This window comes from Herpailurus yagouaroundi, unplaced genomic scaffold (assembly GCF_014898765.1).
Source record: "Herpailurus yagouaroundi ecotype Mexico unplaced genomic scaffold, PumYag 163, whole genome shotgun sequence".
In the NCBI taxonomy this organism is placed as follows: domain Eukaryota; kingdom Metazoa; phylum Chordata; class Mammalia; order Carnivora; family Felidae; genus Herpailurus; species Herpailurus yagouaroundi.
In genome coordinates, this window is record NW_024412404.1 from 36040336 (window position 1) to 36059639 (window position 19304).

A 19304-nucleotide genomic window follows, 5' to 3' on the forward strand; every position below is an offset into this window, starting at 1 on the left:
TGAGGAGGGCACCTTTTGGGATGAGCACTGGGTGTTGTATGGAAACCAATTTGGCAATAAATTTCATATATTGAAAAAAAAAATGGGGGCCTGAAGGAGGTGTTTAGATCAGAGTGGCCGGATTTTAAACTGTGGCAGCAACAGCGCCCTCTCATGGGAAAAACGTGATAGGCGCTAAGACAGAGCTTTCTTCTAGGAGCCAAATAATGGGTCAAACTTTGACATTAACAGAAAAAAAAATTTATTAAATTATGATTTGGCCTCATGTATACCAAATTAGAGTATACTGCAACCACTGGGGTTTTCCAAGAAACTCCAGAAGAATAGATGACTAAGTCCTCTTCCCAATACCTGGCGCTGAGCGGGAATAGGTTTCTAATACCTTAAGTTTGGGGATAATTGAAGATCAGCACTTAAGGGGCCACAATGTTTTTGTTTCGACCTTTAAAATAGAAACATTTATAAATTGATGTTATAAATCACACTTCCCTGCCTTGATCAGCCATGCCTGCCGAACCTTTTCTCGGGGACCCAGGGTCCACTTTGTGGTCAGACACTGCTCAAAGTACTCGCAGGAGCTGTCTAACTCCTTCTCCTGTCCCCATTATCTTTTCTCTCCCACACATCCTTCATACTGTTTCTAGTCATTTTCTTAAAATACAGTTTGAATCATGCTGCTCCTTTCCTCAAGAATCATCAGTAGCTCCCTATGGAGTGAAGTCAAGGCTCTATGTCAACACATCAAATGCCTTCATCTCCTGTCCCTCTCTGGACTTCTCTCACACAGCCTTCCACGTTCACTGATACTGGAAGCATGTTCCTCCCAGCCTGCACTTTTGGTGGTTCTCCGCTCCGTTCACGCTGTTCCCCCAGACCCTGTTCCTGGGAGAGCCCTGTCATACCTCTGCCATACAATCTTCCCCAGTCCCTCAGGTTATAACCCACTACTCCTTCCTCTGGGAGGGACTCCTTCCTCCTCCCTCTTAGATGCTGCTGGCACCCTGACGACATAGGCACTGCATTCTGCCCTATGCTGGGATTCATTTGCTCGTGTCTCTCTATACCGAAAAGCAAGGCCTATTTAGTTTGCCTTTGTATCTGGATGACCCTTGGCATTTGTAATCCTGCGCAGTAATAAAAGTATGAACCAATAAATGAGTTGAATGAATGAAAATTAGGATAATAATAATAGATTGCATTTATTGAACACTTCCTGTGTGCTCAGCGCTAGGATAAGTGTACTTTCTCAATTATCCTCAAAATAGCACTTTGTGGTAGGTGCCCTTATGATCTCACTTTTGCAGTCGAGGAAACTGGGGCTAAGAGTGTCTGCAAAACCTGTCTGAGGCCACGTGGCTGGTGAATGTGGAGGGTAGACTGGGGGCCGGGGTACCTGTGTTGGCTCCTGCAGCTAAAATCTCATGTAAACTGGGGCGCCTGGGTGGCGCAGTCGGTTAAGCGTCCGACTTCAGCCAGGTCACGATCTCGCGGTCTGTGAGTTCGAGCCCCGCGTCGGGCTCTGGGCTGATGGCTTGGAGCCTGGAGCCTGTTTCCGATTCTGTGTCTCCCTCTCTCTCTGCCCCTCCCCCGTTCATGCTCTCTCTCTGTCCCAAAAATAAATAAACGTTGCAAAAAAAAAAAATTTAAAAAAAAAAAAAATAAAAAAAATAAAATCTCATGTAAACTGCCTGGCCCTCTACTGTGGCTTCAGATAAAGCATAGGAGAAACAGGATGGCCCGGTGCAGGTATCATGGGGCACTGAGGCAGAAAAGAGAGAAAAGCATCATCATGTGGGAGAGTTACCTGATGGTGCCCAGCCCACTACACCCATCCTACAGGCAGCTTGCAATCTCTTACTCATAAAATCACAGCCCTCACGCCATTTCCCAGACTGAAAAGCATGAGAGTCCAAAGAACTAGGTCCAAAGTAGGGGATGTCCAGAACCTCAGTGAGTCTCCTAATATGGTTGGTTGTGGTTTTAGAACCAGGCTCCCTGGGTTCAAATCCTGGCTCTGCTCTTTACTACCTGCTTGGCAGTGGACCGGTACTTTGTTTAAAGCTCAATTTCTCTCCAGGGCAACAAGGGTAGGAATAGTGCCTGCCTTGTGTTTTTATGAGAATCAAGTAATACAATACATGTGAAGTGCTTCACAAAGCCTGGCATATAGTAAATGCTGTATTAATGTTACTTATTGTTTTCTCGGGTATTGATAATGTCTTAGTAAACCCTCAAAACAATATCAATTCTATTTCACTCTAATGGCAACCACACAGTATGGTTACCATTTAGAAATGGACCCCAGAGAGCCTCAAGTATAGAGGGTGATGTTTTCAGGAGGGTAAATTCAAGCGTAATACGGGCCGGGTGGTTTAACTTGAGATGTAAGGTTGCATGCAAGAACCTGGCAGGTTTCTTCCTGGCAGGAAGCTGAGATGCTGGCTCAGCCTCCTTATTAGGGAAAGCCTTTTCTATTGTGTCGCGTTTCTGGCTTGTGCTCCATTTACGGTGTCGCAATCCCACGCCACACAATGGAGGGACTCCTCCCCTTGCCTGGCCCAGGCTTTGTGATTCACATGCCCCACCCCACAAGCCTGTGGGCACAGCACTACGTGACATGTGAGAACGCCACGATGACCCCACCTCGGTGTGCACGCTGGGGTTTTGAGCTTTGGGCTCTCAGGTCAGGCTGCCGTGATCAAAATCCCGATTCTGCCATTTGCTAGCAGTGTGACAGGCAAGTTGCTTAACCTCTGGATATCTGTTTTCTCGTCACTGAAATGGACATGACTAATAGTGCCTATATTATGGGGCTTTGAGAGAATGAAATAGCCCAGGGAAAGTGCACAGAAGGGTGCCTGATAGAAGTAAGGGCTCAACGGGAGCCGTGTGTGACTATCAATCTACTTTAATGATCATAATAACCTGAAGGATAGGTCGTCACTCTCATCTCCAAGCAGGAAGCTGAGGCTCAGGGAAGTTTTAAACTGTTCTAGGTTCTCAGTGTTTAGGGGCCACAGCCAGGATTCTAACCCAGGGCTAAAGGACCCCAAAGTCCAAGATCTTCTCACGGAGCCATGGAGGGAATAGACCTAGAGTCTAGGAGGGCAGCCATGTATCACACTGATGACAACCCAGGGCAGTGTAAACTTTCCTGACAAACGTCCCTACACCTGGGATCACGGTCAGATGCTGGGAAAGCTCCAGGAAGGGTGCTGCATGAGCTCGCACGAGGCTGTGTGGTGGCAGTGGGACTGAACTGGGCCTTGAAGGACGAGCAGGACTTGAGTGACAGAATGAAGATGAAAGAGGGCATCCTCCTTCCATCTCTTAAGGCTGGGGCCTGTGTGTCAGCCCCAGAAGCAGGGCTTGGCTGATGGCTAGAAGGGGCATCCATAAGGCACAGAGGTGCCTGGAGTGAACGAGCTGCACTGGAGAGTCAGGGAAGAAAACAAAACCAGATTCTTTGCCAGCCAAGGGGGCGCTCCAACCACAGAGGCCACTGTAGGTCCCAGTGACAAGCTGGAGGTAGGGAGGCTGATGGCGATGGTGTTTGAGTAGCTCAGGCATAAAGAGACGAAGGTTGAACCGGACTAGGGTTCTTGGGAATGGGAAGGGATGGCCGGAAGGACGGTAAAGGACTCTGTGGCAAGAGCTTGAGGGAAGGGGTGAAGGCAAGGGTGTGGATTGGGCCTTTCCGTTCCAGAGCAGCAGCAGCACCAGAGACCAGCATTGAGAGACACGCACTCCAAACTGTGGGTCTGACACATGCTCAGTTGTAGCCCTGATTCAGCACTGGAGGCCACGCGCTGGGCCACTGGGCCTGCCAGCTTCTCCTCATGCAGAGCCGGTGGTGAGATGCAGGGAACCAGTGGGAAGACCGCAGTGGCACGCAGGAAAGAAAGAGGGAAGGAGGCTGGACTAGATGTGGTGGTGGGGACAGACGCAGGGAAGGAACAGAAAGCAGGACTACAGAAGCTGTGGGGGAGGCAGCCGGTGGACAGTCCAGGACCACTGGGTGTACCCCAAGGGAAGAAAGGGATGTGACCATGTGGGGAGCAGATTTGGGCTGGCTAGGAGAGGTGATTTGCAACTAAATACTAACATCTCAGAAAGTCCCTTTGTCTGAATATCCCTTCAGCCCTTCCCAGAGCCCTGTTAACCGGGTGGGTGTGCAGACACGGAGGGCTTAGCCCCAGCTTAGCCATCGCCTGGCTGTAGGGCCTTGGGCAGCCAGTTGGCCTGTCTGGGCTCCAGTTATCCCTAAGTGAGAAGCTAAGGTTGGGTGGTCTTTCAGGGCTTTCCAGCCTTAAAGGACTTTCAAGTCCAAGTTTTATTCCTCTATTCTTAGTTGCACGAGGCAGGACTGATGGTGCAAGCCGCTCTCCCCGTGTCAGCCTTGCGGGGTCCACCGGTCAGAGTGTAGCCAGGGAGACGAAAAACCGAGTGAATGCTGGCTTCGGTAAGGACAGCAGGGCAAGGGCAGAGCAGTGTTATATTTCCGATCTTTGGTGGCCAGAGGGTTGGGAGGCCCTGTGCTTCTGTGGTGGGCATTTGCCCAAGAATCTCTGTCTGACTACCTTCCTTTGTCCCGAGGTCTGTCCTCTTTGCAGTTGCTCAGATCTCCTCCCTGAATGACATCAGTGGTGGGAGGAGAATGATTACAACAGCCCCTGGGAATTAGGGCCCAAGGGTACAGGGAGGGGGGCCTGGTTCAGTTCTGACCGCTCAGGGGTTTGTGGAATGGCCAGGGAGCTTCAATCCACTAGCAGTGTGACCTTAGGCCAGTATCTGCCTATTGCCTTTCTTATCTATTATCTGCTCCCCACTAGTCATTAAGCACCTTAAGGTCAGGGGCTATAGTTTGTTCCCTACTCCATGTCTAGTAGCGTGAGCACCACGCGGGGCACACTTGTGTAATATTTGTTGAACGAGTCAAAGAATGTGTGCAACAGCGGAAGCAACTGGAGTTACCGAGTCCAGAGAAGAAACCCTTCAAGTGACCTAATTTCCTAATTGTATCCTTGACATTGCACAGACCCACTCTATTTCTCTTTTATTTGGTGTCTACAGACTTGTGCTGTGTGGCCATTAGGACACACTTAAGGAGCCACTAGGAAATGGATTGCATCTGTGTCCTGACGGAGCTGTCTGCCCTTGACAGGCCCAGGTAGGTGTGGGAGGTCACCACCGGAAACGTCCAAACAGAAAGTGGACCTCACTTGTGGCGCATGGTGGGGGGAGCAGGTGTAAGCACCGGATTGGATACAGGCTGTAGGACCCCTGGGGCTCCTTTTAAACCTGACACTCCGTGATTCCATGACTTTCCTACCACAACTTGGGTTGTGTAGTCTGGTGTAGTCTGTTTAGCAGGTGTAGTCTGTTTTCTTGTTTAGAACTTGGGAGAGAAGAATGAATTTGTTCTCATTTGTTCACTAAGCAGCTCCCTTGACTTTTGATCGGGTAGATTTCAAAGGTCAGGACGGGGCATGTATGTATATATGTTTGTATCACTCTGTGACCCAGTGAGTTCTGGAAAGTGGTCCAACAGGTCAGTCACCAGACTTGGGTAGCTTGGGTCCTACACAACCTCCACCTCAGATTAGATTAGACATTGCTGTAAGGACTTTCATAAAACTTTGTGCTTCTCCATCACCCTGAACCCTAATTGCTTTTAGATCATGAATGGATACTCTTCTTTGCTATAAATTCTATGAGTGTGGAGACTATATTTTTCTTGGTTAGCACTGTATCTCCACCTAAAACCTTGTATGTACCTGGCACATGGACAATACTTAATAAATGTCTGATAAGTAGATGAGTGGATGGATGGATGGATGGACGGAGTACTACATCCCCACTATAGTCAAATGCTTAATAGATTTGGGCATTAGGATAGGCACCTTTTATTTTCAAATGAGTAGAACATAGTTCCCTTTTCAAGAATTAAATATGAACATGAAATTAGTCAAGAGTCCAAGTATTTTAGAAATACTCTTACCTGAGGCATAGTCCCTTTGAGGAACACTTGGAGGTGCTTTGACTTTCAGCCTACAGATAACAACCATTAGACAAACGGTCAGTGGGTAGGACAACTGTTGTCAAGGCCCGTAATATAAGCAAATATAGAGATAACAGACAGATAACTAATAGAATAATGGCTTCTTTTGGACCCATCACATTGAAAGACTAAATGTATTATAAATGTAGTGAAGCCGTTGATCAGAGGTCTCCTAGCTCCCTCATCTCCCCAGTGTACAACGGGGCTGTGACTTGGCAAAGGTGAAGTCAGGTGGTGGAATATTCACCTGAGTTCAGAGCTTCAGGGAAGAAAATTGTTAATTGGTTGATAAGATGGTAATAGAAGATGAACTCTGTTTTAATAAATAACTCAATGCAGGACGCCTGGGTGGCTCAGTCAGTCAAGCGTCTGACTCTTGGTTTCTACTGTGGTCACGACCTCACGGTTTTGTGAGTTCGAGCCCCGCATGGGGCTCTGTGCTGTCAACGCGGAGCCTTGCTTGGGATTCTCTCTCTCTGTCTCTCTCTGCCCCTCCCCGACTCATGCTGTCTCTGTCTCTCTCAAAAATAAACTTAAAAGAAATAAATTAATACCTCAGTGCTTTAAACAACAAGAAAAATATTAGTTATAATGAGCACTTTGGTTGTAGGTTGGACTGACACTATTTTTGCACTATTAAAAAAAAAAAAAAAAAAGCCAAATAAGAGAGCAGTGAGTGTTCCCGGGTGGGGATTGTGATATTTAGCTTATTTAGAAGTTGAACTGTTTCAAGCACTCTCAAAACTACTTTAGTATCTTTAGGCATATATAGAATGTTTGAATATTCACAATCCTTCCCTACTCATTACGAGAAGAAACTTAAAATTACATTTTAAAAATATACCCCAATTTTTAGGCTTTTTATAAGTTTTGACACCACCTCCCATTCTATTTCTAGTAAATTATTATTCTTACTAATAATTGCCCATTTTATTTAAGAATGATTTGCTTAAAGAAGTTTAAAAATATATAAATAGAACCTATGTCCAGTAGCTTTTATTTACTAAAACATCACATCCTTTTACAGAGGCAGGATATAAGGTAACCATTACATGCAAAACATATTTCATTCCTTGGGGGGAAAAAAGCAGCACAGAAATTCATGTTTGATTACAAAAAATAAGCCTGATGAACCAGAATTGTAATGTTTCAAAAATAACAATTTTTATATTTGCATAGAAATTCCGCTTTTTGTTTGCCCCAAGGTTCTCAGATCAATTATTTCATTCAATTCTCATAGCAAGACAGGGTGTGCTGGGAAGATATTATCATTAGATGTATGATGAGGTCCAGAGACAGAGATGATCCACGGTATTATAGGGGAAAAAAACCCTCAAAAACAAACAAGGAATGGTACCAGGTCTATTCCTGAAAGAGAAAAATTTTGAAAACTAACCATTCCCCTTTATTGCCATCATTTCATTAAAGAAAAGAAAGGGTATTTTAATATTCCCAAATGTATGAAGGTTATCATCTCCGAATAAAGGACAGACTCAGGAAAGGGCTGTTGGTCACTGAACACCGACCAGGAAGAAAAGCTGTGGTTTGGGCCTCACTCAGCAGCTGGCAGCTGCATGCCAACCCCCAACGCTTCAAGGTCCTTATTTTCTCATTTGGCCATGAACCAGTGACAACTCTGTCATGGTCTTGTGTTAGGAAACCGGCGTGTTCAACCGTGCTTCCTCCTTTCAAGGTAGCACCTGTTGCCTGGCAACGAGTAAGAGCTTAACTGCAGGTCCCTTAGAACCAAAGGGCCACTGACTTCACCCAGGGTAATGACTGTGGCAGCCAGATTTCCCAAGCTGAGAAGAAACATTTGTCAAGTACAAGTGCATTTTGGGAACAATGGGCATAAAAAAAATAGAAACTGTCTGAAAATATGTGAGCTCCGTGGCTACTGTGTAAGTATGACCGACCATGGAAAAGAGAGACATTTTATACAGAGGCTCCATATTATTAAGAAAAGTCGTGTGTTATAAAACTAGCAACTGTGGGATAATTAATCTAGAATTGCTAGTGATTAAAACAATGACTCGCAGGCTTCTCTCATTTCAGTGAGATTCTGTATGTGTCAGAAGTATTAAATGAAAATAATCACATGCCTCTCTCTGCCACAGGACAGAACATGGAGGCAAAGTCTCCTCCTCTAGGAGATGACCAGTTCCCCACAAGCAGACCGTTTTAACGATTTTATGATAATCACTTATACATATTGAGACTCATTTACATTTTGTAGTCTAAAAACACCATAAAACATGATTTCTTTCAAGTTTAGCAAAGACCAAAGAATGAAGATATTCTGTTCTTTATATATATATAATATATATCATATATTTATATTATATATAATCTATACATATATATTTAATGTTTATTTATTTATTTTGAGAGAGAGTGCAAACAGGGGAGGGGCAGGGAGAGAGGGAGGCAGAGAATCCCAAGCAGGCTCCACACTGTCAGCACAGAGCCCAGTGTGGGGCTGGGACACAGGAACCACAAGATCATGACCTGTGAAGCTGAAATCAAGAGTTGGTCATTTAACCAACTGAGCCACCCAGATGTCCCTGAACATACTCTGTTCTGAAGGTATAGGTCAATGAACTTTTATACACAATTAGTGGTACAAAATTTTTGGAAAACAATTTGGTAATATCAACAAAAATGTCAAGGGCATAACTTCTTCAATCTAGAAATTTCATTTCAGGAATTTAGCTTTCTGCTATACTCAAAGTCTACAAAAACTATTTATTGAAATGTTATTTATGGCAGTTAAACTGAAAGAAATGGCCACAAAATTTTGATTGATCTTATCAAATTGCCCTCCAAGAATATATGCCTGTTTAAACTCCCACATCTCCCTCTCTTTCAAAAGTGTCCACCAGGGGCGCCTGGGTGGCTCAGTCAGTTAAGCCTCTGACTCTGATCTTGGCTCAGGTCATGATCTCAGTTTGTGAGATTGAGCCCCGTGGGATTCTCTCTGTCCCTCTCTCTCTGCCCCTCCCCTGCTCACGTGTGTGCACACACTCTCTCTCTCACAAAATAAATAAATAAAACTTAAAAAAATAAAAAGTGTTCACCAATACATAGCTGGTTAAATGAATGATAATGGATTTATAGCAGACTATTAATCAGCTGTTCAAAAAGGAATATGGTTTATTTTTACATACTAACAAACAAAGATATCCATGATATAACATTAAGTAAAACCACTAAGCAAAGTCAGGTTGGTAGAATGTTTTATGGAGAATAGCACCATTCATGATGAAAATGTATGTATGTATAGGTAAGTGCTACATCTATGTCAATATACGTGTGTGCGTGTGAAAATACATACATGTAGATATTTATGCCAGACTCACTCATGACAATGTCCATTGCCCTGGAGTGGGTTGATGTGGGGCATGGGGAAGGAGGAGATTTTGACTTTATGCAATTCTGAATTCTTTGATTTTTTTTCTCTTCTGGTGAATGACCACTACTTTCATTTTCTGAAAAAAAGAACTTAAACAAAAACTTAGTGGAATACCATCTCCCCTTTCCTCTTAACTTAGATTTTGAGTGACAAATATAGATATGTACAATTTTTATTTTCTTTTTTTAAAAAAACTTAAGAGTTTCTGATGTGCAGGAAGATTTGGAATTCTAGTTTCCTTTTCCAAATGCCAACTGAAAACACTATTTTGGGGTGCCTGGGTGGCTCAGTCAGCTAAGCATCTGACTTTGGTCAGGTCATGATCTCACAGTTCGTGGGTTCAAGGCCCACATCGGGCTTTGCACTGACAGTACGGAGTCTGCTTGGGATTCTCTGTCTCCTTCTCTCTCTACCCCTCCCCTGCTCATGTTCTCTCTCTTTCTCAAAAATAAATAAACGTTAAAAAAAATTTTTTAAAGGGGTGCCTGAGTGGCTCAGTCATTTGAGCCTCCAACTTTGGCTCAGGTAATGATCTCACAGTTGACAAGTTCGAGCCCCACGACGGGCTCAGTGCTGACAGCTCAGAGCCTGGAGCCTGCTTCCGATTCTGTGTCTCTCTCTCTCTCTGCCCCTTCCCTGCTCATACTCTGTCTCTCTCTGTCTCAAAAATAAAGATTAAAAAAAGTTTTTTAAACTCCATTTTAAGGCTATAACTGAAAAAACAAAAATTGAAATATGGAAAACAGGTATGGCATCCTAAAGATGCTAGGGCTGTGTTCTTGTAACTTCTCTTTTGGATTTCTCCAACCATGTCCTAGTGGCCCTTAACTACATAGTTACAGAAGCTGATTTTCCTGTTTCTATAAAGGTCTTTGTTGACATTTGCCATCTTAAGTGGCATAGCTCACTTTTACTGCAATGAGAGGGGAAAGCAAAGGGCCCTGAACATCACCCTGTTCATTTGCCATGTTTCCTGAACATAGATCTGACCACCATGGACTCTGGCCACGAGTTAGAAAGGGTTACATGCTAAAAAGATTGCAACTCCTCACTCAGGTAACAGAGAACTTTGTCTTCTCCCACTTAGCACAGGCTGGGATGATGTGTTAATTATGTAAATGAGTGCTTATACAGTGCTATGGAATTTAACTTACTTTTTGATCTTGTTCATTATTCCACCTTCATTGTTCTTGATGTCATGGACCATCTTTTGAAGTTGCCTGCAAGAAATAAAATCAAACATAAAATATTAATAATAGGTTGATTTTTTTTTAAAGTCAAAAGGGAACACAAAAAGGAGAAAAAACCCTACAATAAGCCCCCAGTGAGAATCATATCATATTTAATCGACCATCCGCTACTTGAGTAAAGCAAAGCGTGACTGATAATGTAAGGAACGTGGTCATTGGGCCGTGTCCCTGTCCCCTGAATGTCTGGGCTCTGAAGAGAAATTCTGGTTTCCAGATCTATTCATTTTTAGGAGACACGGGAGGCAAAAGCCCTCTGAATAACCTCACTGTTCATCACTTATTGTCCTTAGAGCATTTGCATTGCCAGGTTGGGGCTACCTTGAAGGACAGGTGGGCTGAAATCAGGCCCAAGAGTTCTTGGTTAACTTTACTAGGTTGAATCTGGAAAAACTGTCACTAGAAAGTTGTACCTACACAGAAGCCATAAGGAAAATGATTAATGAATCTGACTGCCTACACATTTGGAAATTCTGTAGAACAAAAGGAATATGCACAAGATCAGGAGATGAATGACATGCTGGAAGAAATATTTGCAACACAAGAACAATAAGGACTACGTGTTTTGATTTACAAAGAAATCTTATGACTCAGTAAAAAAAAGATGAATAATTCAATAGGAAATGGGTAAAACATGTGAACATACAGCTAACAGAAAAGGACGAGTGGCTAACAGATAACATGACTTATTTTTTAAGGAATTTGCATCTAAACAACGAGATATGTTCTGCTTATCAAATTGGCAAAACTTAATGTGATAATACCCTGGGGCAGGGTGGCGGGCGCACCAAAATATGGATATACTTGGGAATGCAATTTGTGATGATTAATATCCGTTAAATTTTAAAACCTCCATGCCTTTTGACCCAGAAATTCTACTGCCTAGGGATTTGCCATCCTGAACATGGTCATAAAACGATACCACTATGTACTATGTTATTTGTGTAATAACCCTAATCCTTCCTGCCTCCCCACTAAATAAAACCTGGAAACAACCTAAATGCCCATCAATCATTAAAAGGGAACTAGCTAAATAAACTTTGATAAAGCCATACAATGGAATACCACAGACCCTTAAAAAAAAGAAAAAAAAAAAAAAAAGAAGCACACATCAGTATTGCTGATACATGAAAATCCCCAATACCTATTAAGTTACACAAATACGATGAAGGAGAAAAAGAAAAAAGGAAGAAAGGAAGGGAAGTTCAGAATAATGTGTATTGTGTTTTTTTGTGCGATTGCAAAGGACATATACATTCATATGTGCTGGTAGGTGCATAATTTTTTAGAAAGATATGCAAGGAATTATTCAAAGAATGTTTTCAAAGCCAATACAACGTCCTCATACAAATTAGGAAAAGGTACCCTTTTTTCTGAGTGGACATTGCTCAGTGGCCAGGCACACAGCTTGGCAAATAGCGAAAGACAGATTTCAGTCTCTACTTGTCCTCATGGCTGGGTGCCCTTGTACCAATGGCAGAGCGAGGGCTGGAGGCTTGAGTGGGGATGAGGGCTTCTGCTTTATAAAAAGGAGACTTTCACTTTACAATGAAGATTTTTCTATATTAGTTGAATGTTCATAGCTTGTGCATCTATCATTTTATTATCTGTTTTTATATACATAAATAGAGGAAAATGTTAAAAGTTGGAATCTTGGGCCATGGTTTTTTCCTTCATAACTCTCTGACTTAAAAAAATATATATGTAAGTATGTTACTTATATATATTTACATTTACATGTAAATATATCTAATAAATATGTTCACATATTATGTATAATACACATTTACATATTATAGTGTATATGTAAATAATGGTGTATATAAATATATTTATTATTTCTATTTATATGTAAATGTAAATTATGTATGTATAATTTCACACGGTTCTGCCCTGAAAGAGTAGGATAGCCGAATTTACCCTTCAGGCAAGCCTTTGCTTTGTTCTGAGGAAACCATTTGATTGGGCCCTAGAGTTATCAAAACGTAAATCTTGTCCACAGCCATCGCTCTTGGAGAAACCTATTTCCCGCAAACCTGCATGCACACTTCTCTTGCTTTCGGAGCTAGGCCTTGAGTTAGGTAATATGAACAGTGGTGCACAATTCAGCTTGGCAGAGACCTCCAAAACCCTGTTGACTGTGGGGGGGAATCTGGGGAAATAATCTCTGGCTCAGCACGGATTTAGGACGCACATGTTGCAAAGCTCTTCAGTGTGGGTGGAGGAGTTTAGAGCAGGGAGGAGGCTTGGGGTGGGGGGGCCTCTGCCTGGCCAGCCTGTTGGCGTCTGCAACTAAGTGTTAATTTAAGGCTAACTAACCCACCTAGGTTGCTGTTCTGCTGTAGTTGTTTACTGAGGGGCCCTTGGGCACTAAGGAGTGGGGTGAGATTTACCTGGTAGGGATGGACCCTCTTACCCTCAACTATTTTGGGAAAAGGAAAGTTCTCAAACAAGGAGTGGGAACTTGTCCTGGGGATCTTAGGGAGTTCTCTCCCCTTCTCCCTGTAATGATTGTTAGGAACTAATACTGAAGAACAACCACTGAAGTGGTGGAGAGGAGGGGAGGGATGGATACAAGCAAGGATGGAGTGTTGGCTGGAACCTGAGGCTGGGTCTGGGCTCCAGCTCTGAGAAGAGCCATGCCGGGCACCATCACTAGGCATTTGCACCAAGACAATTCCTCTCCATTGCCCCTGAATGTTCAGCGGTATCCTGTTTATCCTGTTGCAGCCTCTGGGCTGTGGGCAAGGGTGTGTTCCATGGCGTGAAGAGCTGAGTGCACAGGGAACACGGCTGGAAGGTGGAGTAGCAGAAGAGAAACTTCTTTTAGGACATCCTTTAGGCTACATCTTGGGGAACTGTCTTCAGAACTGGGGGACCCACTGAGGGGCCCATGTTGGGAGGTGGGGAGGGGTCGGAGCCAAGCAGTAATCTGGGCAACAAAGGAAATGAGATGGCGTTTTCTATCCCCAGTTAGGGAGGCTGTGCTCACAGATTCTACTCATATGAGAACTCAGCAGAGCACCAGGCTCAGCGGCAGGGAGACGAGAATGGATGAGGGTGAAGGAGGACCACCTGCCCAACCGAGATACACAGAGGGTCCCTAAAGCTCGACCTTTGAGCTGCTTCGGAACTCCTCGGGATTCTAGAGTTTGTTCACATATAACCTGTGCCTACCACTCCCCCCGCCCCATCTCCTTTTCCTGCAGAACTATAGGGAATCTCTGAGACAGAGGAATGAGGGAAAATGGGAGATAAGATGTCCGGGCACAAGAGAAAGAGACACAGAGAGCGAAGCTGGAATGGTTTGATTGGGAAGCAATGTAATCATTTCCAGTGCAGAGCAGAGGGCATCTCCCGCTGTAAGCTGATGTAACTGAACGGACTGCCTTTAGACTAAATTAAACCTTAACCAGGTTTAAGGACAAGATGAGCCAGAGTGAAGGATGCTGTCTGAAATTTGTCAGCAGCGAGACACAGACAGAGTAAGAGGGAGCCAGGGGCTGATTTGTATAAGCAACTTTGCTGCAGGTGTAGACAAACAGGCGTAAATTGTTGCAAAAGAGTTTCATGTAATTCTGTCATTTGCTCAAGTTGGTATTTGATACTTCTTGGCCTTTCTTATTTTCATTATAGATTTTTTTTTTAACATTTATTTATTTATTTATTTTTGAGACAGAGAGAGACAGAGCATGAACGGGGGAGGAGCAGAGAGAGAGGGAGACACAGAATCTTAAGCAGGCTCCAGGCTCTGAGCTGTCAGCACAGAGCCCGACACGGGGCTCGAACTCACGGACCTGCGAGATCATGACCTGAGCTGAAGTCGGCCGCTTAACCGACTAAGCCACCCAGGTGCCCCTCATTATAGATTATTAAAATAATCAGTTGCTTCATAAATTATGCTTCTTGTGTTCAAAACTTTTCCCCTCCCTCTGCCTCTCGTTCACACAACACTTGAGGCTCACAGACTGCTGTTTCAGCAGCCAAGTGTCTGTTACCTGGAAAAACAGTGTCCGCCAAACCAAGAAGACCTGGGGATGCTCTCAGCTCCTTTTATCAACTATTCACATGCTGCCTGATGCACAACTTTCCTACTCTCTGGTACCGTCTTTGGAGCCCTTTTTTCCCCCCTCTACTACAACATAAATACTCTTTTTTTTTTTTTTTTTTTGTGAACGTTTATTTATTTTTGGGACAGAGAGAGACAGAGCATGAACAGGGGAGGGGCAGAGAGAGAGGGAGACACAGAATCGGAAACAGGCTCCAGGCTCTGAGCCATCAGCCCAGAGCCTGACACGGGGCTCGAACTCACGGACCGCAAGATCATGACCTGGCTGAAGTCGGACACTTAACCGACTGCGCCACCCAGGCGCCCTGTCTACTACAACATAAAGCACATGCAAAGGCATGTGCAGCTGGACTGTTCCCAGATTTAAATACCAGCGGTCTCACTGTGAGTAGTCGCGTGTAGGTGAAAATAGGCAAAAAAAAAAAAAAAAAAAAAAAAAAAAAGCTTCTCTTTGATTAGCCCTTTCAGAGATATCTTTCCATGGATGGCGGAAGGATAATAGGAGCACAATGTTCTATTCTTTAAATTATGAAGAGACAGCCATGTACAGGTAACAAAATAAAATGAACGAAGAACAAAGCTCATGTAATATATTTTTTAAAAGATGTCAATAGTGTATTTTTTAAGTGTACTCATTTTGAGAGAGACAGAGGGAGCAGGGGAGGGGCAGAGAGAGGGAGACAGAGGATCTGAAGGGGGCCCCAATGCAGGGCTTGAATTCACCAAGGCAGAGCTTGTGACCTGAGTTGAAGTTGGATGTTCAACTGACTGAGCCACTCAGGCACCCAATAACGTATTTTTTAAGTAGCATGCTATTTCAACATTTTACAGTGGTGAATACATTATATAAAGAGTTATAATTATTATTTCTCTATAAACCAAATCAAATTATACATTCTCTCCTTTGTCATTGATTTAAAAATTTTTCTTCAAGCTTTTGAATTAATGTCAACAACCTTAGTTATTTAACAATACTCTGAAGTAGTGTGACCCGGGCTGAGCCTGGACCTCAGAGGATTTAGATCCCACAATGTACTGAGTTGGAAAAAAATCACTGTTTGAAAGTAAGCAGCAGGGTTTTTTTTTGCCTTCAAGGAAGTGGTTTACTTTAGAATCTGATAGACCAGTGGTTCCCACTGTAAACTGCACCTGAATCACCTGATGGGCTCTGAAAATGGTGAACCCACCCCCCAGAGCTTCTGATTGGGTAAGTCTGTAGTGGGTCGGCTAATTTGCATTGCTAACAATTTCCTTGGTGCTGACTTTACTGGCCAGGAGACTACCCTCTGAACATATTCCGCCCCCCCCCCCCCGCCAGCCCCTTGCTGTGAGCCTTTTAGTTGTGCCTAAATTAAGCAAATAGATGCTTGGGAAAAGTTCTCAAGCATTCAAGGGTGAAGTTTCAGACAAATAAATTGAGTGGTCACTTCAATAACTTAATTTGGGTGTGGGTTTTACTAGACTGTCCCTCCTCTGTGAGACTCTGGACTTTTCTCTGTGTGGATTTAGACTACCCCATGCCTGTGTATTTTTATTTATTTTATAGTCACGTGCTTTCTTCCTGAGCCGTAGTTTGCTAAAGCAGAGTATCAATGAAGGGGGTGCAGGACAGACACGCCCCTCACATTTGCAACAACGTAAAAAGGGACTGGATCTGCTTGGCACAGAGCCACATGGCCAGGGCCATTCGGTGACGTTGGGACATGACTATATCCCTGTCCCTGGCTGTCCTTGCTGCTACTCAGCCTGCAAAGACTCTAAGCCAGGAAGTGAGGAAAATGAGGATATGGTATATAGGCCTTGGGCTTTGCTACTGGATGTTTCCTGTCTTCTGGGGCCTTCTGGTTGTTGGTCCTCTACAGGCTGACCTCTCCAGGGATTTTTATAGTGCAGAGGTGAGCTGGCCCTTGAAATAGTCTATGGCTGGGAGCAAAGCACGGAAGACCTGAAGAAGGATCCAGGAGGCTGAACGAAACCTTGTCTAGGAGCAAATATAAATCGTTCTCTGTGTTGTGCTTCCCTCCATTATTCCCCAAATTTCAGCAAAGTCTTAACTATGTATGACTAAGTCTATTAGGATTGTGGGGGAATGAGGAAAGGGTCTGTGGCCAAAGGTGAAAGAGCCTGAGAAACTCACATGGTGCCTGGAGGATGCTGTCTGCTCCACAGTGGGGGGAAAAATGGCTCCAAGAAGAGGGGCTCATGGATCTGGAGACAAGCAAGAGCCAGTATGGAGCAGTGTGGGATGTGCATGCGGCCCTGGGAGTCCCAGAATGCCAGGGGCGGGAATAGGGGTGCTGTAATTTGAACGGCAAAGAATGATGTGACTTTTTTTCTTTGGAGTCACAGGTAAATAGTGACTGGTCACATAGGTTGTACAGTTTTTAATTTTATAACTTTATTTCTGATAAAAAATGGAATCTATGCTAAGTGAAACAATCCTGAAAGCCTGACTCCAACTAGACTCTGGGAAAAGCAAAACTATGAAAACAGTAAAATGATCTGTGGTTGTGACTTCAGGAGGAGGAAGGGAAGGATGAATAGATGGAATGGGATTTTTGGGGCAGTGAAACTATTTTTGTATGTCACTATAAGGGTGGCCACATGTAACATGTTCATTGTATCAAAATTTGCAAATAAAACTGAAAATGTCACTCTTACTTCCGACCCCCACTATTAACATTTAATTAAATAGCCTTCTAGGGGCGCCCGGGTGGCTCAATAGGTTAAGCGTCCAACTTTGTCCAACTTCGGCTCGGGTCATGATCTCATGGTTTGTGGGTTCGAGCCCCCCCCCCATCGGGCCCTGTGCTGACAGCTCAGAGGCTGGAGCCTGTTTCGGATTCTGTGTCTCCCTCTCTCTTTGCCCCTCCCCTACTCGAGCTCTGTCTCTCTCTCCTGTCTCTCTCTCTCCCAAAGATAAACATTAAAAAATTAAAAGACTTCTAATGTTTTACTACAAGTGTATAGTATGTATAGATTTTACATAATTAAGATGATACTTGACATTTTGTAATCTGCATTTTTCACTTATATCTCGAACATTTTCACAAGTGAGTAGGATCCTTAGACTTTGTTTGCTTAGCTAGCCAGTCTTTATCTGCACCTTTTCTCCTCCTGCAAACTGAAAGGGCTTTTAATTAGCTGAAACTCTGATCTGGGTGGGTGTGACAGGGAGCAATGAAATGTCAGGACCACCCCCCCCTCCTCCACCCCCCCAGCCCGTGTGCTTGAGGGAGTGGAGAGAGAAGACCAGACCAGACCTGAGCCCAGCACCAGCAAGAGCTGTTGACAAGTCCTGGATGCCTGGGGGCGGAGGGGCAGGAAAGAGTCCATCTCAGGTTCAAACCCAGATCACTCTAAAACAATGTTTCTAAACGATAGCATCTGTTAAATGAAGATATGTACCTTGCAGGGTTGCTGTGAATAGACAATGGATGTAAGGTGCCTGCCCACACAGAAAGTTTTGGTCCATTGTAATGGCCCTTCTTGCAGAAGACCCTGGGGACTGGTTTGGACCAGGAACAAAACTCAAAATCAGTGCCCTCTGCTAGAGGGAAGTGGGGGTGGGAGGGCGTTACCACCTGGGTTGATTTCCTCCAGGCCAGAAGGTGCTCCAGAAATGGGTTTGGTTGTGGGGTGTTTTGTTGTTGTTCTTGTTTTGTTAGTGTTTTTTTCTGGGGGGGGGTGGGGAGGTGATGGGTGGTTGCAGGGAGAACGCTCCCAACCTGGCGTGGCTGATTGGTACCAACAAGTGGGAATCATCTACTAACCACTGTTCTGCATGAAACCAGGCATTACGTGCCCTGACCGGAGTGGCATTTTGATCTCTAACCTGCAGGAATACCTTTGCAAAAAGATGAATTATTTTGGGTTCTTAGGGTGCCTTTAGTCCCAACAAATGCTTCCGTAGAGCCAGCTGTATCCAAGTGTAAGAAGAGAGCATTTTAATCACCACTAAGTTTAGTACAAGGCAAAATAATGTGCCTGCTTAAAAAAAAAAAAAAAAAAAAATTGAGGGGCGCCTGGGTGGCTCAGTTGGTTAAGCGTCCGACTTCGGCTCAGGTCATGAGGTCGCGGTCCGTGAGTTCGAGCCCCGCATGGTGCTCTGTGCTGACCGCTCAGAGCCTGGAGCCTGTTTCAGATTCTGTGTCTCCCTCTCTCTCTGACCCTCCCCTGTTCATGTTCTGTCTCTCTCTGTCTCAAAAATAAATAGACATTAAAAAAAATTAAAAAAAAATTCAATTGAAAACAAAAATTCAGATCGCTGGGCCTGCAACCATCTCAAGGTAATAAAAATCCCAGGTGGGGCCCAGGAATCTGCATTTTCACAGACTTCTTGGACTGGTGATTCTTACGCACACAGAAAGCTGAGAAGCTTTATTAAAAGAAGCAAGGCAGATTTATCTGCTTCTAGTCTAGGCTTAATTGCACAGAGCACAAGAGAAGGCCCCCAACTTCCATAGTATTTTTGCACCTGCCTGCATTGCCTGAAATTTCTTTAACAGAAAAGCT

At 44.1% G+C, this 19304-nt stretch overlaps 1 protein-coding gene across 2 annotated transcripts in view; it reads right to left on the reverse strand.

Annotated features, from left to right (window-relative positions):
* BLNK (B cell linker) overlaps nt 1-19304 on the reverse strand; it is a 76494-nt gene that overhangs the window by 39865 nt on the left and 17325 nt on the right. For both annotated transcript variants that reach the window (XM_040486011.1, XM_040486012.1), the window contains exons 2-3: nt 10628-10693; nt 6002-6051 (exon numbers count right to left, since the gene is read on the reverse strand). In XM_040486011.1, coding sequence (XP_040341945.1) covers nt 6002-6051; nt 10628-10693 — 116 coding nt within the window. The remainder of the gene's footprint in view (nt 1-6001; nt 6052-10627; nt 10694-19304) is intronic.